General features: G+C 40.0%; 2 protein-coding genes across 12 annotated transcripts in view; one reads left to right on the top strand and one right to left on the bottom strand.

The window, feature by feature from the left end:
* HERC4 (HECT and RLD domain containing E3 ubiquitin protein ligase 4) overlaps positions 1–5,610 on the top strand; it is a 47,574-nt gene extending 41,964 nt beyond the window's left edge. For 10 of the 11 annotated variants that reach the window (XM_063337625.1, XM_063337624.1, XM_063337621.1 and 7 more), the window contains one exon: positions 5,341–5,610. The gene's annotated coding sequence lies outside the window, so the exon portion shown is untranslated. Of the gene's footprint in view, positions 1–5,337 lie in introns of all 11 variants that reach the window. The other variant, XM_063337617.1, reaches the window with a different exon arrangement.
* SIRT1 (sirtuin 1) lies at positions 1,196–23,686 on the bottom strand. Its single transcript, XM_063337627.1, has 9 exons — positions 23,004–23,686; positions 20,309–20,425; positions 18,686–18,927; positions 17,261–17,413; positions 14,381–14,528; positions 11,062–11,141; positions 6,655–6,841; positions 4,726–5,286; positions 1,196–3,866 (listed from the first exon to the last, which is right to left on the bottom strand). Exons 1-9 carry the CDS (start codon positions 23,464–23,466, stop codon positions 3,544–3,546), a joined length of 2,274 nt encoding a protein of 757 aa, XP_063193697.1. The 5' UTR covers positions 23,467–23,686; the 3' UTR covers positions 1,196–3,543.
* Between the last annotated feature and the right edge of the window lie 88 nt (positions 23,687–23,774).

Raw genomic sequence — 23,774 nt, 5'->3', positions numbered from 1 at the left:
GCCTCTGCTTTGCTGCGTCTGCAATGGAATGGTCCTTGGGCCTCGTGTTGGGAGAGTAAATGGCAACTCTTTTCCCTTTGTGTGCCACTATTAATATTACTATTACGTTTTCTACTAAGCCCTAGCAGCCTGTGTGTCTTCTCAAAACTGCTGAGCCAAGCGTGACTATACTGAGGGTTCTGTTATGACTCCATGACTTGGCTTGATGAGTTATAGCGGGTTTAGAACCCCTTGTTACATAGGCATGGCCAGCTGGCTTAGCCTGAAATTCTGCATTTTAAAACTGGATTGTGTTCTCCAGTCACTCTGTAGATAATTGTATTACGCAAATAATTGCAACTGCTTTCAGGTGATTAACGTTCTGATTTGGTATTTAAGCCTAGATATTGAACTTGAGGTACTGAACTACGTCTTCCTTTTTCTGAAACTTTTTTCAGTTTTTCAGATTGATTCTGAATGCTGGTGTCATTCAAATGTAGTACTCTTATAGCCCTTCCCAACTGGATATTGTTCAATGCTTTGCTGTCGTGCATTTAAAAACATTATGTATTTTCCATAATGAAAACCACTAACTAAAAATGTACTGGATTCAAGATAGACTAATAGAAAATACATAGCCATTAAGAAAAAAATATTATGAGATTTTAAAATATGGACTTCTTTTACATCAATTCAAATACTTCTGCAATGTCATTATTGCATCTAATGCATCAAAACAGGTTGAAGGGGGGGGGCTGGGGAATGGCACCCTCTTATTAAACAAATGTTTGTACTTTGCTTTTTTCAGTGCATCTATTTAATATAAATACTAAGAAGGTTAAGATGCTTTCATAGGGTAGTAATGCAAATTATGAGAAAAATAAGTAATCTCCCTTTTTGAGGTCCTACAAATTATAGCTGGAACTGACCACGCTCTTCCATGCTTCCAGACGAATTTCCTATAAGATGCTGACTACCTAGGGATAACAACAAGCTGTGATAGCAAATGTTTCCTCATCCCCATTGTTTGCTTTATGATTTGTTTTATGCAATATTTAAAGATGACGTCTTCGCTAGAGGGAAAGGACGATGTGTGAAATGGAGGAATAAGGCAACACATTGTAGTTTGGGCTTCCTCCTCTGTTCAGATAATGTTGGCAAAGATACAAGAAAGAACAAAAAGCAGAACTTCATCTCAGTGTAGAAGAAGGTGCAGCCCTTTTATTCTAGAGGAAAAATGCTTTCAAGTCATTTCAGAGTAATAAGCAATTGATAGGGAAACATTAACTGTGTAAAAAATTCTTAGTATTCTTAATAGTTTATTTCATGTCTCAAGTGTGTGATTCTTGTAAACAATTTTTTGCCTACTACAAATGTAACATGTATTTGATGGTGGTTTTGAAGTACAATGGCATCCTCAAAATAGTCAGGTGTTACATAGTAGAAAACCAGTTAAACTGGGCCCTGGCCCTTGGAGGCCACCAGGAGTGGATCTTTGCAGTGTGTGGGGGGGGTCAGCACAGCTGCAGCCCCCAGGAAGCCATGAGGCAAACCAAGGGTTTGGAAGGAGAAAAGTAGTTTTCTGAAGGACACCATTGCATTGTGGTTTAGGTCGTTTCACCAATCACAGTGCAGACTAGCTTCGGTCAGGCTTTTTTTTTTTCCAAGGGGGCAGATGGAAAAAAGGAATTTACTACATAACGCCTTACATTAGCTAGGGTACATCTTGAGTTTATAGGGCATCTTTTGCTAAGTTTTTAAGATCTAACTAGAAATTAACAGAAACCAGAAATCAAATGACAATTTTAATAGACTTTAGAACAGAGTGTACGAGTATAAAACACTGGTTTTGTATTTCAAAAGTTGCAGGAAGATAGCCAGTCATTTTAAACAGTCTTCTACAAAACATATGCCAGTAGATTACATAAAAGACACTATATACAATATAAAAGAGCAGAAAACAATCCTCACTGTAAAAATAATTTAAAACAAGTATTTCAATTTAAAATATCTCCTATAGCACAAACTAATACATTGTGACATGCAAGTGAAAACTAAACATATTGCATTCTTTAGTGTAGCCAAATAAGAGCTGTATTAAATTTGGACAATGAGACAACATGCCAACATTTTCTGATGAATACAGGAGGCTGTTCTTAAATATTTATTAAGTGATGTATTTTATTTTCAAAGAACAGCTACTATACATCTTCCAAAATGTAATAAATAGTAAAGCAAAGTATATGAATAATCTACACCGTAGAGTTCATTTGGGCCAATGTTGAAAAAGTGGTTTATAGAAAAATGCTGTTTCACTTACTACTGCACTGTGCAATTTTACAAAATAGTTCTAAAGGCTTGGAAACAATCCGCACTTGAAAATTCGCAACATCCAGTTCTAAGGCAGCCTAGCACTCGACTATACAATGTAATACTTTGAGTAGCTGCTTTGCTTTTAATATGCAAGGTGGAGCTAGCAAGTGGAAAGTTATTTTCCCAACCTCAGGCATGACCTCAAAACAGCGTGATTCCAGATCAGGTTCCTAGTCTGTGTTTTAGCCACTCAGCAGTGTAAGCAGACGCTCTCCGTATTTGAGTGAGTTTCTCCAGGTTTTGTTGCATCAGTAAGTGTAAAGGAAGAGCTTATTTTTTTTTTTTGCGCCTTTTCACATGCTGGTAGAAACACCGTTCTGAACTGAGCCTAGCTTCCACAGCAGAGCCTTGGCAATTTGTCAAATGCTATTTGTAATGCAAGCTGCGCTATAGTTGACTTTTGTATACAACATGAAAAACTTCTACCACGGGGGATCCATTTTCTTCAAAATGCCAGTATTATATTTGCTAAGGAGCCAATGTCAACGTCGCTTCATGTCCACAGGAAGTATTAAACTCAGTTACCAAAGCATTTTCACAGCGCTTCTTGATCAGTCTAAAAAACAGGATTTCTCAAGTGCTCACTGTCTTGTTTCCATTTAACTATCTACTCACATTTAAGTATGTCTCAAACATACAAAGTAACTGTTAAAGCAAAAAATTAGCTGCCACAGTAGGTCTTAGAAAATGCCAGTGTTTAATGACAGACTAGGCAAAAATGAAAGGTTTAGCAGAAGCATAAGAAGATTTTAAATAAACCAAACTGTTACAAAGCAAGAGGTGTGAAAATACCATTCTTTGGTCTAAATTAGCTGTTCCCTTTATATTAGTTTAACATTCCAATGGCTTTTTCAAAACTGTTTAAAAATAATATAAGCTGAAATTCATTAAGCAAAAATATGTATTATATACATGGATGCCTGATCAGACAGATGAACTTAAAAGTGAACATAGTGACAATTATTTAGATATTCCTAGTACCTTAAAAAAAAAGATGAGTTAGTGTTGAGTGCGCAGTAATAGAATTTTATTGAAAAAGGTAAAAAACTAAGCATGAAAATCTGTTTTAGTTGTTTATAAACACTACATCCTTATGGTTTTGTTGCTCTAAATTCAGACGTAAACATTCATTCTGACATGCCAAAGCTCCTAATGCTGGTGGAAAGTTCCTGTAACCAGTCAGTGATCACTTTACAACTTGTTGCTCGGGTGATCAGTCCCTGCAGCTTCACTTGTATACGCTGATTCATCAGCTGCCGATTCATCTTGTTCAACTCCATCCTCCCCGAATCCAGCTTCCTCTTCCCTTTCTGGAGCATCCTCATCCTCTATGCCATTGTAAAACTCCTCCATCTCACTCTCATCCTCCACATCTAGGCTCTGACTACGACATGAACCACTTTCACTGCTGCTCCCGCAAGAGCTAGAAGATATGATATCGTCTTCAGAATCTGAGTATACCTCAGCCCCGTGGAAAATATAGCGATTTGGTGGTAAAAATAGATACTGAGTACCTGAAACAGAATTTCAAAAGTCAATAAAAGGCTAAAATAAATTATTCATAAAAGATCTTGCAAGCTTCTGGTTAGAAAGTACTGCATATATGTATTTTCATCAGTGAAACTTAACTGACAAAGCAGATTACGTTAGAAACCCCTTTACTTCAATGTATCATTAGAAACGGCACATAACAAATGCTTCGCTGGGAAGCTCAGCATTCCTTCTCCCCCCTCCCTATGACACAAAAAAGCATTTAAACCGTAATGTCTAGCAGCTTTTTTCATCAGTAGACGTATTCACAGCTACATTTCCATTACTTGGTTCTTCATCCATGCTGATTCTCTAGTGCGGTACCTCGTTACATCAGTTAAGAGACTACATACTGGAAGGCTTCCTTGGAAAGGCTAAAGTTTCCTTCAAAATGTGCCTGGCCCCAGCTGTGAGATTTACTTTTCAACTCCTGTCATGACTTCATCTTTCAGTTCTACAAGGCGGCTGCCACACCAAATTAGCACCTACTGTGACCAGCTTATACACACCTGAGGATCAAACTCATTTTTTCTGGAATTTTTGAAAGTGTTAGAAACTGATTTATTTTTTGATACTTACCTTAAACCTCCTAAACTTTGGTCTTTTTAGGGACTCTGTAATCACTGATTATAAAACCTATTATGAATTACAAAAAGTTTTCCTAGCAGCCTCTCCAAAAGAAATAAACAATACAATGATGAGTTATGCAGACACTTGTCTGAACAAAAATAATGACCAAAACCCACCGAGTCCCTCAAGGGTAACCTATTTATTGCTTTAAAGTAAGCCTAGAGTAAACATCTGGCCAAAAAACACAAAACACTGAAAAGAGTTAACGCTTACCATCCAGCCTTTTGCTAATCTGTTCTTTTGCAGATCTGTTTACCCAGCACTTCTTCAATATTTCATTTTTTTCTTTATTTTCTCCATTGTTAGATCCATTTTCCTTCATTGTTTCAGAGTTCATTAGTTCACTAGTAGGATTTTCCGGGTTTTCTGATGATGTTTGTGTGTCCTGAATCTTTTCCTCTGTGCAGGTCCCTTTAATTTCTGAGGCAGGGTCACAGTTTTCTACCTTACATTCAGCCGGCTGTTCTGAAGACACCACCGAAGTATCTGGTGGGGTCATTCTTTCTGGTGAACTAGAGTCTTCTGAAATGTTTAAAGGGGTAGGCGGTAGCTCAGATGAGTGCATTTCGAGCTCCTTGTGCGTTCGTGGAGGCTTTTCTGTTATTTCTGAAAGTTTTACTGAGTTGTAGCAGAGTTTTGTATATTCGCTACCTAGCCTTTGACATAACTCATTAATAATAACATCACAGTCTCCAAGAAGCTCCACATCAAAGTGTAGATGAGGCAAAGGTTCCCTATTAATTAAGATCTGAGGCACTTCATGGGGGATGGAACCTATAAATAGAAAAGAGAATTTAAAGGTAGTCACTTCAGTTTTACTTTCAGCAGAGATCTACTTGAAAGTTTGATTCCTCAAGACTTCTCATTCACTTGCAACAAGACCAGGAAGAAGACAAGCAAATCTCAAATTTAACAACAGCAGTTTGAGGAGCTATGCCTACTGTAGCCTATCTGGACTTCTTTTCCCTGCTTTTCCCAGTAAGAAGTGTTCCTCTACTCCATCACTGAGAAACACATGCACAGAAATACTGACTGCAGCAATGTTTGGTCAAGTGCTAAATAGATTATTAAAATTAATACTATAAACTCTTACAAGAACTGTGCTGATTTTTGTGCATGCATTTTATGTACTTAATGCACATGAAGAATATCCTGCTGGTAAATGACATCCCATTAATTAGGTCAAAATACTTTCAGGTACAGTCTACGCTGCACAGGGTTGCTCAACCCATTTCTGACATTTAGGCTTCCAAATCCCACCAGTTTGGTAACCTAGCGTTGATTCCTCAGATACCCAACCCACGAAATCCAGTTCTAGGACTCAGAAAGAGCAATGGTTTGTGTAGTAGATCCCAGCTTTCCCGTCCTTCTGCATTTCCTGGCAGCCTAAACACTAAGCTCTGCCTCTTCTGTAGGGAAGAAGATGTCACTAGGAAGGCGGTGGGTGCGGTACTGTTCCCAGTTAACAGCAGATGCTAAGCACACGTTCTGCTCAGGCGTACAGGTGAAGAGGATTTCTTTAGTACCAGTAAGTCTTGCACTCAGCAGGCAAATGATTGCCTGTCATGGTATTCTCTCAGCCTTCCCGAAGGGCATTTTTCTGTGACGTATATTAGCAGAGAAGTTTTTCCATATCACTTTTAAAAGCTGAGGGTCCAGATGGTGACACACTATATAATGCACACTGTGTATCATTTAGTACTAAGTACTGACTTTAAAATAAGCTACAACTCAGCCACCTGATGTATACTTAATCTGATTTTTTGATCCCACATTTATGTTTTTAAAGATGATTCCTTTCTAAATCTTCCAAGTAACTCTGAAAGCATACTGCAAGCAGGGAGAGAAATTAATCAAATCTCAGAACAAAGTCATTCAAGTTTTAGGAGAGTAGTTTTTCAGATTATCATTTCATTACCTCGAGATCTGTCTGCAGTGCAGAAAAAGCACTTAGGATTTGTTTCTTCCTCTATTTTGCATTTCAGCTTTACATAGGCAATTAGTTTTCATCTTAGAAAACTAGATGCTTAATCTAGTTTCTTCACTGAATCAAACCAAAAGCAATTCTTAGAGGTCTTAACGGAGAGTTTTGCTTCTGATCCAAATCTTTGGAAGAAAATATTACCAGAGATAGCCACTTACTTGGAATCAATGCTACTGGTCTTACTTTCAGTGAAGACCCAATGACAATAAGGAGATCAACTTCATTTTTGTCGTACTTCATGGCGCGATGGAACTGCTCAGGTAAGTTCTCTCCAAAGAACACTATGTCTGGCTTCATGATAGCGAGCGGTTCATCAGGTGGACATCTGGGACATCTAGGTACAACCTGCATTAGAACAACTTCTATTACTACAATTCAAGGCTGTGCATCTTGAAAACCTGAGAATTTAGCAATTCACAGTGACTAATTCTGGCAAAAGACAAGGAAGTTTCAGTGATATTTCCTCATTTAATTTTTCTCTGGATATACAGACAAGTACATTTCTTACTCTAGCCTGCAGCAACTGCACACAGAAATAAAACTACAGCAGGAATAAAGAGTCAGTCTTCTTAAGTCAAAGGGGAGAAGCCACGCAGATCTACACAGTTCTTATCTGACAGCTAAGACAAAGTCCTGCTCAGCACCAATGGGTAATTACCTCCTATTTGACAGGAATATATTTTTCTTGGTTTTATCAGAGCAAAAACTTACAATTTCACTGACAGTTTACATTATAGGATCTGATGCAACCCCCTTCCTAATCAGAGAGTACACTGTACAGCTTTACCTCTCCTCCAAAAGGGTATGTGCGTTATACACATACATAAACAGGGCACTGGTGCAGGTGACTAGCAAAAAGCACACAGGAAAAGAACATAGGAAAGAACTTTTGGTTGGTCTCCATTTTAAACTCTTCCAATTCCTCCAAAAACAGAGCAGAATCCCTGTTCACTAAAAAAAGTTTACAAGAGTTACATTTGTGGAGAAGCAGGCTCCCTTTACTCCTGAAACCAGAGGATTTTCTGATCTTTGGGACCTCTTTCAACACTTTCCTATCTTAAGACTTTTTCAGAGAGAAGAAAAGCAAGAAGGTGAATGATGTATGTACAGACAATGCTTCAATTACTACTCAGCAATGTTTCTTTCAAATATTTCAAGTCTTCTCAGCTGTAATGTTAAAATACAATACCCCAGAATAAATCTACGGAGCTACCTGTAGCTGCAATCCTATAGCAGTCATCACAAGCACATTAGTGCTATGTAAAGGTGTAGAGAGATGTATGTTACCTATTGTAATCGGAAAATATATGAAAACTGACATTTAAATGCATAACAACCCCCTCTTGTACACAGAGTGTATGCGTAAAAAATAATACAGAACTTACTTAGAAAGTTTTAATCAAAGAACTAGTCTGTGGATGCCTGCAGTAGGACAAAAGACAATGCTTTCCATATGAGAAAACATCACAAGTGAAAGACCTTCCTCTAGTGTCAAAGGACCTTTCCCAAAAAATATGTGTCTTTGAACAAAGAATCCGATCCTCCTTTGAAGAAAATCTTGTGGGAGGGATGCGCAAGAAGTGATACGGTACAAGAACTAGGAACTGGTATGGTGGAAACCTTCATCACATACCCAAGCTAAAGAGCATCTAGTAACCCCATGCTAAAAGGAAACCAACTAAAGAACTCCCCAAAAAGGAGCAGGTGGGTAGAATGCATCTTGAACTTCTTCCTCGGATCTTTACATATTAGAGAGAGCTCATAACACACAAACAGCTTAAGCTTTTCTGAAGCTTTTTACCCTGCTGTCTCTTCTGTTGATGTTAGTGATGCCCTTGCACTTTCAGTTCGAAGCTTAAGGAGGGAAAATAATTTGCTCTGTATTAGGAGGAAGATGAAATGAAGACCTCTAACTTTTGATTTAAAGAGACCAAGTAATATTAACTCCGTTTCCATCATTTCTCACAGGAAGTCCAATGACTTGTGACTTAATGGATCTCTGTGGAGCAACTGATGTCCCTGTCCAAATCATTTGAGTCACTGTAATGGGCCCATAAATGCGTTTCAACACTACACTACTCACCAGCTTCTCTGCTAATCCTCAGAAAGGTCGTCAGTAAGGGGGGAGATCTATTCCAAGAGCTGAAATTGATACCAAGAAGTTAAAGCTAGATAATTGGCCACTCAATTGCCTAGGGTCCTCTTTCCCTCCAGAAGTAGCACTCCCCCAAAACCCCACCACCTCTGCTGATGTACTTGTCTAATGAAAGAAAAATGGAATTTCTCATTGACTTTTGATGTTATCCGTATATCAAAAACAAGATTAGTAAAGATTACGTTGGTTTAAGAATATCCAAGAACTGGTGCATGTTTTCCATTTCTTGGTCTTTTCTTCCTAAATCTGAGACCCTTTCACTATTTCTTGAAGCTGCCTAAAACAGTCAAAAGCAAAGTTAAAGTGCTGTTTTTCAAAGTGACTGACAGTTGTTTTACTCGGAAGTTCTATCTGTGTGATTTATAACTGCTGCTACTTCTCATCCAGAAGGATGGTTGTGTACAGCAACCGTGAGAAAGAATCATGCTACAGGGAACCAGCACATTATCTTGGAAGTGGCAGAAGAATGAAGAGCAGCAACAAGAAATTGGTAGTTTTCTAAACAGATAATCTCAAACAATTCTCAGTCTACAATATGTTGAAAGGAAATCTTGGCAGAAAGATGCTAGCTAGACTCACTTGCTTGTGAAGCACCTATGACCATCAGGGGATGGACCAGACAAAGGAAAGGTAGCATTTTTAGGGAAAACTAAGGACGGGGGGCCATGTACAACTGAACCTTCAAATAGTGGGGACAGCAGAGACTAAGAACTGGACTATCGATTGGGACCCAGGTGCCAAAACCATTTTTGTGAAGGGCAACTTGTTAGAGAACAAAGCTGTTGAAATGGATAATGTTTTGTTTCATAAGTACGGAAAGGCTTCTTTTGATATCTAAGGAACCAAATTCTATATTCTAGAGAGACAACAGACAAAGAAACTGCATAGCGCTGGTTTGGGAAATGCAGGCTACAGAATAAAGGTAATGATGGCAAATAGAACAATTTTTTTTTTCAGGCATAAAGGAGAAAGGATATTTTTTCTTTCAATAGTGCTGGTTTTTGTTGTGTGAAATTATATTTGGCAATATTGATTTTGCATTATGAAAGTAATTCAGTATAACAGTAGGGCCTGCCCTGGAAAGATATACCTGGCAACAGGAGTGTAAGATTAGGGCTGATAGATTGAGTGTAAAAAGCTCCTTCACTCTCATCTTGGGAGTAAGAACCCCCTTTGTTCTCATTATTCACAAGTATTGCTACAGTCGTCTTCTCTCCACCTCCTCAAGCTTCCATTGCTGACCACCAGCAGGGTCAGGCCATCAGTGCAGGAGTTTGGTTCAGCATATAAACATACAATGATTAAAGTGTTGTTAGGAGAAGGAGTTCTGACCACTAACAATCAAACCAGAAAATTACAGAGTGCTTAGGAATGATTGTTTAGAAGGAAGAAAACCTAGACTCCAACCAGCTGGCTTTGAAGGTAAAGAAGCAGCAAACATCTGTAAGATAAAAAGTTCTCAAAAATAATTCTCTTACTGGGAAAGTAAACCAGGTTTCACATTCAATATTTCAGTGTTACAAAGCTTCACACTTATGAGATTCACATTTCTTAAAGCTTTAACTCAAACATCTCTTCTGAAAGGTTTTCATTGAGTTCCATTTCAAATGTAATACCTGAAAAATTTACATCCCTCCCATATTTCTTATCTAAAACTGCAACTGTGGATTCAAGCAGTTATCATAAAACATGAGCCTGTAGAAAGAGAATCCCCTTCCATTTGTATGAATAATCTGTTTGATCAGAGAATCATCATCTCTGATCCTTCAAAATAAGGGGAAGAAGAGCAAAGAGGGTCTCGCCAAGCCAAAGGTTCATCTGCTCTGACAGAGCAGAACTAACTCCTGCCTTGCCCTGGGGCACTTCACACCCAGATGCAGGGAGTTCCGATACAGCACAGTTCAGAAGTTCTAGAAAGCGCACGTCAGAGACCTCAGTTGATCCTCTGCCTTGCTCAGAGGCTGCTCTGTTGTTAGCAGCGTCTCCATGCATCATCTACTATTTAAACATATCTTTAATGTCGGCAAATGCTCAAAGAGCAACCGATGTTATAAATAGCTAAGAATGCTTTCTCAGTGTGACTGTGAGTTCAGATTAACATAAAACAGGTATAAATCCAACTTTGTACTTACCATTTTAACCTGTACTTTTCTTGAAGGTGCCATTAAAAATAGACTCTTACGGTTTTGTTCTGCTTTTTCCCATTACCTAATTTTTGCAGTATAGTATTAGAGTACACTTTTAAATACTAGGGAAAATGCTAAAATACAGATATGCACTTTTGTGAAGTACATGCAAAGACGTGTAGCCTTTTAAAAGCAGATCTTTTAAGCAATCCAAGGGTGGTGTTTGGTGATATTTTTGAGAGTTACTTATTAGAAAGCTGCAGTGAGTTAAAGTAAATTTTTACCTGATTGAAAATATCTCCTCGAACAACTTCACAATCAACTTTGTATTTACAGATCAGGCAGGAAGCTGTTGCAAAGGAACCTGAGGAGAAAAACCCGTATGGTAGAAATAAGGATTTTCAGTCATTCAGATTTGGTCATTTTTCCCAAGCTGTTTTGACACAAAGGCTATTATGTTGCAGTGCTACAAAAATCAGTCATTAAAAGTAATTTAAAATTAAGATACTTGTAATACTAAAAGTAGTTCTTCTAGATGTTAGTCAGCAGAAATGTTGTTTTAGGAGTAGGATATACCACATGCATGTCAACAAAAATTGCATTGTGTCCTCATTCCCCCAACCTGTGCAAGCATATACAAGGTGAGGCGCACAGAACCTTCCCTTTTCCTCTTTACACAACTAACGGTACTGCCAGCAGCTCTGCAAACAGCAGCAGCGGGACACGAACCCACGTGAACTCAAGAAAGAGTAGGGCAAAATAACTAAGAAAATGGGTTAGTAAAATCTTTGCTATAGGCAGCTAAAAAGCAGTACTGTTCCTTTCAGCAGAAGAGAGAAGTTGCAGTTATAGTGTTCAAACTGAAATACTGCTCTGAACTTGGTACCCAGCTTAGCCAGTGCCTATTACTTGGCAAGAGCGTGTTAAGTTGGTTGCTCCATCCAGCCACTTGGTAGCTCTAACTGGGCTGTTTCTGAAGCAGCTGAAGGTGATGCCTGAGTATGTGGTAGAGCACTTGTGTCTCTGTTGGTCTAAAGGGAAAGCTTATCAGGTGGCCAACACACACAAGAAAATACACAGTGTGAAGTCACTGTGGCAAACTAGAGTGGCCTTTTGGTGCGCCCATGGCCAGGAGAGATAGGCCTACAAGGCCTTTTATCTGTGGAAGGAATAATGCCAGAAGTTGACAGAATGCTGAAGAATAAAGCAAAAAGATGACAGATTTTCTTCTAACCATGAAACAAGGCTTAAAAAAATAAAATAATAATTTGGGGATCTTTTTGACCCTGCACTGGAACGTGCCACTCATACAGCAAAAGTGTGGAGCTCTCTAATTTCTAATGGTGAATACGAGGGCAGTAAGAAAATTCTGTGACTGAGTCCTGTATGGGGGGTACAAAGGTCTCTCTTCAAAAGGAAACTTTTAGAAAGCTAACGGTTAAGATGTTGAAAGCTTTGCAGAAGCTAGGAACAGCTAAAAACCTCTGGTACCAAAACTTTATCTGGGGTATTATTTTAAGCCACCCAAACCAAAGATATTTTCTGCTCCTAAGCTACGCGCAGCAGCCAACCATCACTTACACTGCTAAATGAAGGGAGTCTGGGGCTCACTACGACATCAGAACGTGCTTTGGGGTATGCTACTGTATCTGGGTAAGACAAAGAGTGGAAGCACAGAAGAACTCGGAGCAGATAATTTATGAACAACTGGCAGTTCAGGTCTGCTAATCGCTGCTGGCGTGGAAAGTGCACAGCTTCTGAAACGCTTGCTCAGCATTGCAACTCCCAGAACTTGCGGGATTCCAAAGACTACAGGAAGTATGACAGTTATTATTTGCTCATTATGATTTGTTTATAGTAATAATTTGGCCCTTTGTACAGTGTGTTAGGGACATGTCTGTCAGGCTAGCAGACCTAACCCTGTCTGAGGCATCTGTTGCTACCTGCTTGCAACTTTATTAGGTGAGTTATTTTTCACTGATCAAGAAGTTATGCTGCCCCATGCATAAGTCATGTGTAGCCAGCAGGCCACTGCCTCTATCATCCAGCTACAGCAATGGCAAGGAATATGATCCAACTCCAGACATGCTGCTCGACTTCAAAAGCCATTTTAAATTCAGAAAATGCATCCAAGACACAGGAGTTTTGATAGTAGCAACTTTACTGTAGGTCTGCAGTATGAAATGGGTTCAAAGGTTCATATATGAACTCCCCAAATCATTACAGGGTTTCTTGTCATGATTAACTTGCCATTGCCACAGCTAGACAATAAAGACAGAATAAATGTAGCATTATGAACTCTTATTAGATAAGAGTTTCAATTTCTCTTTACCCACTACCGTTAGTCAACTAGCATTTGTTAAAGAGCAGCATAACTGGATGTCAGATAAAGCCTGATGTGCTCAAAACACCCTTTGCTAATTTCCAAAGGCCTCAAAATCTCGAAGTTCATAGCATGTTGTCAAAGAATCTTTTAAATTTATAATCAACTTATACAGGACGTACAGTGAAGATGGTCTGAAATCTCATTACTGTAGTGTGCAACTGCAAAAATAGGAAGCTTGAATGTGGCTGTGACGTGTAAAAACATAACCATGTAAGAAGTTCATGGTAACACAGAATGCGAACCAAAAGAAAATGCATGACACACCAAGTACAAATGGAAACTAGCACCAGATTTGGGTTATTCGACAGAAACGGTTCTCCTGTGTGCTGTCTGGCCACCACGGCAGAACACCACGTTTGCTCTGTTTGAATAAAGAAAATTGACGAACCTGGCACCGAGCTAAGCTTTGTAGATAAGGAAACCAAGTGAGTTTGGTCCCTGGAAAAGGTGGAATTAGACAGACAGGTCTTACAAACGTGCCAACACTGCTTTTAAGCAAGAAGTCTACTAAATGATCCAAACATGCACTTTAAGAACTCATTTTCTGCATCCTTTCCTTAAAAATGGATCCTTAGCCTTTTAGCTTGACATATGCAAGTCCTTGGAAATGGAAAGCATATCAAGCAACTAATTAAGAGATTCCACTTAGTTTGGTATCATAACTACAGAATGTGTACGACACTGAAGGTGTAACAAGATGATGTGCAGTTCAACTGAACAGGTGATTAATCCACAATATTTTATACGTGAGGTAAAGTCACTGAAGTGTCAGGGTATTTTAAGATTTCAATGGAATATATTCTAAATAAAGAATCAGATAACAGCTAAACTCCATTTCATTAATAGCGAGAGGGACTGAAAAAGACTGACTTCCACACTGTGTTCTCAGTCATGAATATAAAGGCGCACAAAATACATTTCAAAAGTTCAGGTCTAAGCTTGTGTGAACAGGGTGTGGATCTTCACTGATAGACAAAGGCCACCGTTTATCAAGCGTAATTTCTGAAAGAAATTTCCACTTGAAACACTTCTGATTTAAATACTTAAGCTACCTAAAAAAAAAATAAAATTAGCATTTTAAAAGCGGGATATTTGTTGCCAAGAGTACCAATTCAAGAAAAAACCCCATTAATTCCAATAGCGATTACCTTGTCACATGCACCAGTAAAAATTATTCCTACACATAAAATAAGAAAAGTGAAACTAAACCCACTAACCATGACACTGTATTATCCTTTGGATTCCTGCAACCTGTTCCAATGTGTCTATGTTCTGAGTATAGTTGCGAAGTAGTTTTCCTTCTTTATCCATCAAAGCTATGAACTTGTGACAGAGAGATGGCTGGAATTGTCCTGGATAGATTTCCTAGGGAATTCAGAAGTACATTAGAAAGTGTAAGTCTTTACTCCAACTCCAGCAGTTCACACAGGGCTGAATATTATCAATAATGATGATGTCAGCAGTTAATGTTGTCACTCCCTTTGCATTTTGCCATTTCCCTCAGATCCAACTCTTAACAGCTGAGCTTCTGATCATGTCAGGATGACTTGCTCCACATGGAAGCTGGTATTTTGTTCTTCACAGAGCATAAAAGCAAGGTTTAGGTCTTTTTTGGTTTTGAGAACTATGAAATAGGAAAGCTTTTTTTCCTTTGTAAGTGTCAAGTAACCTCAATAGTTGTTATTAGAAACATATATGGTTTAACTGCAGTCAGACAAAAATTTCACAAGGAATTTGGATTCTGGTCTTTTGGTTCGGGATAAGCAGTTTTTACTCAGCATTATCAGCAGCCGTTCCTAGAAGATGGGAGCCTAGAAAGCAGAATGACATTGGATATAGGGGGAAGACAGGTGGACCTCAGACCAGCTCTGCCAATTTAGCTGGTTACAATAATCATTAAATTAAAACCATATGGCTTAGCAGAGCAGTTCCACTGTGCCTGACAGATGCTTAGCCTTTCCATTAGATCACGGGAGAGGAGGTAGATGCACCTAAAGAGCATATGGAAAAAAATGTAGGCACTTTTGTAGAACGGTTTGAAGAATGGTTTGATGTTCACTCAGAGTGAGAAAGGAGCCTGCCAAAAGGAAAAATTGAATGTAGGCACCCAGCTGAAAGCTTCACACTAGGAATGTCTGTCTCGAGCTGACCACCCCAGGTGGTACCTCTGGTTGCTGCGTAACAAGGAGGACAGCAGCAGCAGCACCATTCAGTTTCTCAGGAGCAATTATTTAGGGGAGGAGCTTGAATTCCAGACCCTCTGCTCTCCAGACACTCTCTCACCACTGAAGAGCGACGGGGCTGCAGTCTCACCTGGGAAAGTGAGGCCTTTTTACAGAAAAAGCACAAGGGTCACCGGCCAAAACGAAGTCTGCAAGCAGGAGGCTGCTGCTTGCCTTTACCAGTAGAAACGTAAAGCTGACACAAAAGTTCTAGCACAACAGTGAACTGTTAAATTAATCTTTGTGACAGCTCTGCCTACAGCTACCATATAGCCTAACTATTAACAAACAAAAAAGACTTTTTGAAAGCATTTGTTTTTTCCCAAAAATATTTCAAGTTACTCATAATTCTGAAGCTACATGGGTCTTTGGAGTTAAACTGCAGCAATGATCCATGGTTGCTCCTACCGCTGTTACCCTGATTATGAATAGCCTAATACATGATTATCATTAGATATTCAGGTGGTCCTAACAGCTTTTATATCTTAGTCTGAAGAAGCAAGACGTGTCCTGCTGCTGAGCTCTGCAAATTTATTTGGCCATTCTTTGCCCCTAGAATGAAAGGAACCGAAGATTTCATGGAATAAGAAATGAATATTCTAACTGAGCTGATGGGACAGAAAAGGAGAAGTAGGAGAAATTATTTAAGTAAAAAAGTATCAGCCAAATTGGATTTGGTCTATTCTGATAAAACCTGTGTATAGACAGGCTTCAAGTGGGTTGGGTTTTTTGTTTCTTGTGGGGTTTTTTTGGGGATTTTTTATTAAATATGAAAAAGCCAAAGAACTTAATATACTAATGAGCGTCAAAATATATTAGTATCTGGATAGGAGGCTTTCAGAGAAAGCTAAGCAGCTGAAAAATGCATTGATTTTTCCTTTCCAATCTTTAAAACATAGTACAGCAGCAACATAAATTGTGAGCAAAGGGAAGAAAGAGTGAGCATAACTAGTAGTGATTGATTTTCACAAGTCATTACTGGTTCTGTGGTAATTCTTACAATATTCTGTGTCTGATTTTTTTTTTTCCCTGTGGAAATTCCAGACTAAGTGCAATTATTTTTTTTTGTTTCTACATATTTCTACAGCTTCTACAATCCCTTCTTGTCTTGGAGATGTACTCCCTGCTTTTTAAGTTAAATTGTTTAATGTCACTAATATCTTTCCAAAAACTGCCGCTTTCTCCCTTTTAAGCAAACACAGTTCCAGCAAAAAGGCTTTAATTCTCTAAGATGTACAGATTCTTGTCACAGTTAAATCAAAACCTGAAACAAGAACAAACTTATTAGTGCATGAAACTGCTTTACTCATCTGTAAATACAGTGATAAAATGTGAATGTATTGTATGACACTGAACAGCATGCCACAGCATATCAAATTCAACTGTAGCATTCCACATCACTCATGTGCGGCCCAAAAGTTTCTCATATTCTTTCATTTTTTAGAGAAAGTAAGAGCAGCTAAGATTACTGAGTTTTTATTTATCTTCCCTGAAATTAGAGACGCTGTCTAGAATGGTTGTACGTATCATGAACTTGTAACAGGAACAGTAAAAATAGGCTTAAAAAAAAAAGAGAGAGAATGTTGCTAAATATTTCTAATCAGGCTAATATGTGGTTGCATACAATGACTGAAGTAACACTGAGGATATAAAACTGATACACTGCAAAGACCGGCCCAAGGAGAGAGCTGTTACACCACTGAACAAAGTCTCTCATTAAAGTAAATTCAATATATTAACTTATTTTTCTGTCTTGTTTATAAGAAAAGACAAAGATACTGTTTTGTTAACAGAATAGTTTTATATCTGATTTATGCATTTTAACATTTTTATCTGTCTTTACTGAGCAAGATAAGAACTGTTGGAAAACCATACCTTTGCAAACTTAAAAAACGGCCTGGGATCCTTTCTGAAGTATTCTATATCAAACATTGCTTGAGGATCTGGAAGGTCTGGGAAGTCTACAGCAAGGCGTGCATAGATGCCATCTCTTGATCTAAAGTCAGGTATTCCACAAGACACAGACACCTGAAATACATTTTTGCAATCTGAAATAAGCAAAACTAATAAAGACTTGGTACAATAGAGACTATTTGGAAACCACACTTCTGTATGCTCACAGTGCTCAGAGACATTAAGAACAAAACCAGTCTGGGTTCTCTGTATTTATTTTGTTTTCATTTTTCTCTTTTTTGGACCAATATGACAAATCCCAAATCGCACGCAGAAGAAACAGCACAGGAACAAAGTCTGACAACTGGGCCAAAAACCCCTTTAGTACAATCCATTCAGGCAGTTATAGGACACCAGAACTTACGTTTACTACTGGAAGTTTTGTCAGAAGTGAACAAAAATTTAAAATAGCATTGCATTAAGTTTGATTAGTAAGTGTTCATTGATCTTCCAACTTAGGCTTGGACAAGGTGGCTGATTTTATTTCTTTTTTACATGCTAACACAGTAACATAATAGATTCTTACTTTTGATGAACAAACGTCTTTTGATAAACAAACATTATTTATCAGAGCATTGTAGTAGTCAATAAAGACTAACATTTATTGTCTCAGACTACCCCAAAATGGTATGGGAAGAGGAGAAACAGGTGTATGACAGCAACTATAGAAAGAGCAAGATTGGGCAACAGAAGTAGCAGTGCTTTTCTGACAAGCTCATTTGAATTACTCATCTTTTCTGAATGGTGTAACACCCTCTGTGTATGAACAGAAACAAAAAATGATCGGCTTTCATATCATGATCTGGTACATCGGTATAAAGCTGTACAACAGTTAAAAATATTCTTTAGTAAAACAGTGAGTAATTAATTTTATTACCATCATAGAGCAGCAGATGTTAAAAAGAAAACTCAGACTCTGACCCTTTTTCTTTTTGAGTCCTATTCTTCTAGTCCCTCTAGCTCCATCAGGTATTTTAAAATCCACTGACATTTTGGTTAAAAAAATCATTACCTTTGTTTCAAATGAAAAAATGACTAGGATAGAAAATGTTTTGGAACAGGGAGATGCGATCTTCATAAGTATTTTGTGTGGAAGCAACTGTTTAAGAGTTTAAATTTATACAAATATTTTCTTGTAAGAATAGAGATCCTGTCATTTCCAACTTAAGATCCAGTCTTGCAGCGTGCATCGTTCTAGGGGGCAGCTGTGCCTCCTCTTCCCGTCTAGCACAATTATTTGATTACGAACCTTGCGAGGGTCACATCATCTGCATGCTGTAAAGCACTGGATAAGTATTCAACCATCTGTATATTATATTCCCCCACTATCATTGCAGCAATACGTACCCCAGCTCCAGTCAAGACCATTATTTTTCTGCATTCTTGTAAAAGTTTCACAGCATCATCAATAGTATTAATATCTTTTCGTTTTTTTCTTTTTGGTGGTTCTGAAAGAATGTTTATAACGATTTGCCACAGTGTCATGTCATCCAGTTCAGGCGGAGGGATTGTTTCCGGGAGCAGGTCTTTCAGAATTGTCCGTGGGTCTGTACCTAACATGAGATGCTGCTGAACAAAAGTGTAGGGACCTAAGAAAATTAAGAAATACAAATATTTAAAATTGAGTCAAGTATTTCAGATGGTCATTGTCCCATTTATTAATGTTTGCTACTACAATTTCATTAATCCAACTTAATGCTTCATTCATCAAAACTCCTGTAAGTTTTGGTCTAAATTCTGATGTGATAGTATAGCTAGCGGTTTTACTTATTTATTATTATTTTATGTTAACCCATGAAGGATTTCACAACAAATTAGTCAAGGTAGAAATCCCAATTCATAGCAAACTTGACAGCTCTTAGAGGTGTATAAGATTTTCACAATGTATCTCCATTTGTTTTTTTCTAATGTTTTATAAGGTATTTACAGTAATAAGCTGAATAGACAACAAACACACGTATACTTTCTAGTCATACTATAAAACTTCACTCTAAAGAGACAAATAGGGCCCACGAATCCATGGATTTTTGTTGTTCTTTTAGTCGTCTAACACTAATGATTTCAGACATGACCTCCTACAGCCATCAAATCAATCTTTCCAGAAACACTTGAGATTAGAGCAGTACAAGAAAAATAGGTAAATCTTAAGAAGTTAAACTAAGACAACCCAAGTAGCTGTCACTACAGTTACAATACACATAAAGAAAGCAATTGTTACAGATATTCACCCAAAAGGTATCAACAGTGATGCTCTAACAAGGGATCAGCAAAGACAACACATGGGCAGATTTTAAGTGGAATATTGTGTTGTCATAACGTGTTTTCTTGCTGCTGTTCTTATCAATACCGGCAAAATGGACACTGCAGTATGTACTTACGCACCTGTGTTACGACAAGAGACCTCAAGTCCCAACCCCACGGTGCCCTGGAAGCCCCTGTCCCACACAAGTCACCAGGGACTGTAGTGGTTATCCAGTCCTGGGTGAGGGACCTCACACAGAGGCAAGAACTTTCTACTGAGTTACTAACTGCTGTGCTTAACTTACCTATCGCTAATATGCAAGATATATGCAGACTAATAATTCCCAAACTGATGTAAGACTTGGGACAGTGAGCCCTACAGACTGGCTAAAATCATACAAGATTCATCTTCTTGTTCCTTAAAGTATTAACGCTACTAAGTAAATAGGCTAGAAATATGCCATAAATCTGTTCAGTTTAATGAGTCTGTGTGTACACAGGATATCTACACAAAAAAAGACAGTGACAATTTTAATCAAAATACAGCAAGTTTAAAGAGGTTCTTTTTTAAAACTCCTTGAATAACATACAGAATACAGTCAACTCTAAGCTGCTCAAAAGCAGTAACTGCCATTTCTTTTGCAACAGAAGAAATCCCTGGAAGACTGGGAAGAAGAAAGTAACTGTTCAAAGGCAAACAGCATCTAAGAACATGATATAGGCTTCTACCTATACGTGGTCTTGGGGTCCAATCGCTAGAACTTGCATGGGAGGCTCTGTCGTCTTCATCACTATCACAGGAGTGAAACCCATTGGCTATGATTTCATCACTAAAAAGGAAGTTATCTGCAAGACAGCACAACAATGACAGGTTACACGTCAGCCAAATGGCACAGATGTATATTTAAATATATCATAAAACCTAAAATTGTATGCTTTTACAGTTAATTGCAACAAATTACTAATAGGCAGTTTTATCACTTAGACACAGAAAATTTCTATGTTTTTTGAGTTTATAAACGCTCTCAACGTTTCAGTGGACTTGGTGCCTTAATACTGGGCTTTAGTGGGCTGGATGTTGACCTTAGTGAAATTTTCATTCTATAAAGCATTGGTTTTTTGTACCTTACAAGTAATCCAAATGTTTTAAAAGTACAATTAAAAATTCCTTTCCCTTACAGTTCTCACTGCATTCAGCTCACTGAGAAACTGGATTAAATGAAAACGCGTCACCATTTATAGACTAATCTTTGACTAGGTTTTAAGAGCACAACATTTTAAAAGAAACCCACAAATACACGCTTGGATACAACTAAGTTATAGAACGTGGTTAGGCTGTTGTCATGCAGCTGAGCTGCAATAGGTGACCATGCACAGGCTTGTATGAGATTAGAGTTATGACAGAAAATGTGCTGCCTTGAAGCACCTTCACTAAGTCTGTCTCGCCCACTTTACCCCACAGCTGGGTTTGGCTCAGCAAACCACACAGTTACTGCAGCTCAGCTCGTGGCCTTCCGCCAGGGAAACTCAATCTAACTTCATCGTGTATCCAGATGAAGGAGTCCAAAGAAGAACGAGATACTTGTCTTGCAGCATGCCGTACTAAGCTAACATTTAAGGGGAAATCTAAATTTTAACCTGAGCAGCTTATTAGAATATAGACTACTAAACCTTTGCTATAGTCTTTTTTTATTAGAAATAGCCACAGCAACTGTAGCTTAATTTGTTGGAAATCTAAGACTATGTACAAAGGAGAACAAGTCTCACTCATGCTCTCTAAAGCAAAGAATCTCTATAAAAGTTTTCAATCTCGGTTTGAATAAACCCCTACAATATTTTAGCTAGGTTACTTCGCTTCACTCTTAAATAAAGAACACCACAAAACACCATCATTTTTTATTCAGAGATTGCATTGTTCTGTTCTTTCCCTTGTTCGCATAAATACTTTATTCTGATTAGAATGGAAAAAGGTAGCGGACAGAAATTTGCTTTTTGTACTTGCTGTCTTGTTCTTCTGAGACCACGGGTCCTCTTTTGACATTACTATTTCTTATTATTAATCTCCGTATTTACAGCATTTCACTTGCACTTCATTACGCATGCAGTCAGTGAGCATATTATGCAAAAAGCATTATGAAGAAGAAAAAAGTTGATTAGTACACATCAGTAAGCGTGAAGTGCAAGTTTTACAAAAACTACCTTCATGTCTAGAATCAAAGTCAACATAGTTAAAGCCTCATCATATACAGATGACATCGTGGTGCATTTAAGAAACACTGTGATAGATATAAAGAGGCTAAAGTAACAGTTTAAATTGTAACACTCCCTGTGCATTCATTTGGTTCCTCAAAGGACTAAAGGGAACACGCTTGCCAGAATTGAGCAATCCACAGCAAAACATCCCTGAGGATGCAAGTAACTGGAGGAAAAAGGCTTCACATAAGGCACCAATAACAGTTCATTAGCTTTAATCTTGCGCTGTTCCAATGAAGTTTTTAAATACCAAGGCTGTTCAGAGCTTATTGTACAGCTCTGTTACCTTTGGGATTGTTTTTGCCCAGGCAGAAATTTTCTGTAGAGTTTTACTATGGAGTTAGAGGTAAAATAACTGCATTCCAGGGTAAAATGTAAAGACTTCACTGACAGAATGCAATATCATATACCCTTTAAGAAGTCTTTCCAAAGCACTGCCTTAAAGAACAAAACCCCTCAAAACCTCTCTGCTTCAATAATGCAATGCCAGTACTTCCATACTTGATGCTGCCCAAACAGTATGCTTCAACCAAGATACTTTTTAGAAGATTATAGTTTAGCTTTTGCCACAGCCACCGAAATCTTAACCAAGACTGTAATGTGAAGTTATTTAAAGAGTTGGTCAAGATTGGTGCTCTTGTGCTTTCTGTGTAAGTTCCCAAGAAACAGAAATAAAATAATTTCAAGGCAGAGATTGTGAAAGGGAAACAGGGCTTTTGATTTTTTCATTTTTAATGACTTGTTGCCAGCAACACAGCAAAATAAGTCTTTTCAGAAGTGAGAGCCCAGTCGATCTCCTTCTGTGAAGCCCAGCACAAGAAACAAGAGGCTTTGACAAGGACCGCTCAGAACGAGAACCCCTTCGGTTCAGACAGGGCCGCAGCTGGTCCCAAGTTGCGTTCGGCGTTAGGGTTCAGGGGACGGAAGGAGCACGGCCGCTCTCCCGGCGCTCAGGCACAGGTCAGCACCGGGCCCGGCCCGGGGGGAGAGCCTGGGCGGCTGCCGCGGGGAGGGAGCCCCGAGCGCCGGCGCAGGGAGGAGGGGGCCGGCCGCGGCCTCTCCTACTGGGCCGGGCCGCCCCTCCCGGCTGCGAGGGGCCGGCGGGCGGCCTGCCCCCCGGGGGGTAGAGAAGGAAGGGAGGGAGGGAGGAAAGGAGGGATGGGATCCTCACCGGGGTGCGGGGCCGGCGCCTCGGCCGCCCCGTTTGAACACTGCGCCCGCCTGCAGCCAACGGCCGCCTCCGCCGCCTCTTCGCCGGGCGCCGCCTCCACCCCCTCCCCCCGGCCCCGCTGCTGCCGCGGCGGCGGCGGAGGCGGCTCCGCCCGGGGCAGGCCCCGCAGCCCGGCCCTATTGTCCGCGCCGCTCCACACCGCCGCCGCCTCGTCCTCCTCCTCCGCCCGGCCGCCGCCATCAGCGATCACGGCCGCCGCCGCCTCCTCCTCCTCCTCCTCCTCGCCCGGGGGCTCCGCCGCTACAGCGGCGACGGGCCGGTCCGGGCGTTGTGCGGCCGCCGCGCCCCACCCGCCGCCGTCGCCGTCTTCCGAGTCTAGGCGCTGGCGCTTCAGAACGGGCTCGTCGCTCTCGGCGGGGCCGGCGCGGCGGGGCCGGAGGAGCGGAGTCTCCTCGTCCGCCATCTTGGAGAGTAGCAACCGCCGCCCCCCTCCGCTCGCGCCCGGCGCAGCAGCGCGCAGCCGCCCCCTCCCCCCTCCCCGGGAGCGATTTAAAAGGCGGCACGTGACCGCGCCACCGCCCACGCGGGCGCCCGCGCCCCGCGGAGGCCGCAACAACAACAAACCGGGTCACGTGAGGGGGGGAGGGAGGTGGGCTGAGGGGGGGCGCTCGCAAGATGGCGGCTTCACCGCAGGGGGCAGGGAGCGGGGCGGCGGACGCTGAGGGGAGCGTTACGGGCCGGTCCCCGGCCCGTAACGCTCCCCTCAGCGTC

The sequence above is a fragment of the Chroicocephalus ridibundus genome, chromosome 6 (assembly GCF_963924245.1).
Source record: "Chroicocephalus ridibundus chromosome 6, bChrRid1.1, whole genome shotgun sequence".
Classification (NCBI taxonomy): Eukaryota; Metazoa; Chordata; class Aves; order Charadriiformes; family Laridae; genus Chroicocephalus; species Chroicocephalus ridibundus.
The sequence above is the reverse complement of the archived record's forward strand: the minus strand, read 5'-3'. Positions and strand labels throughout refer to the sequence as shown.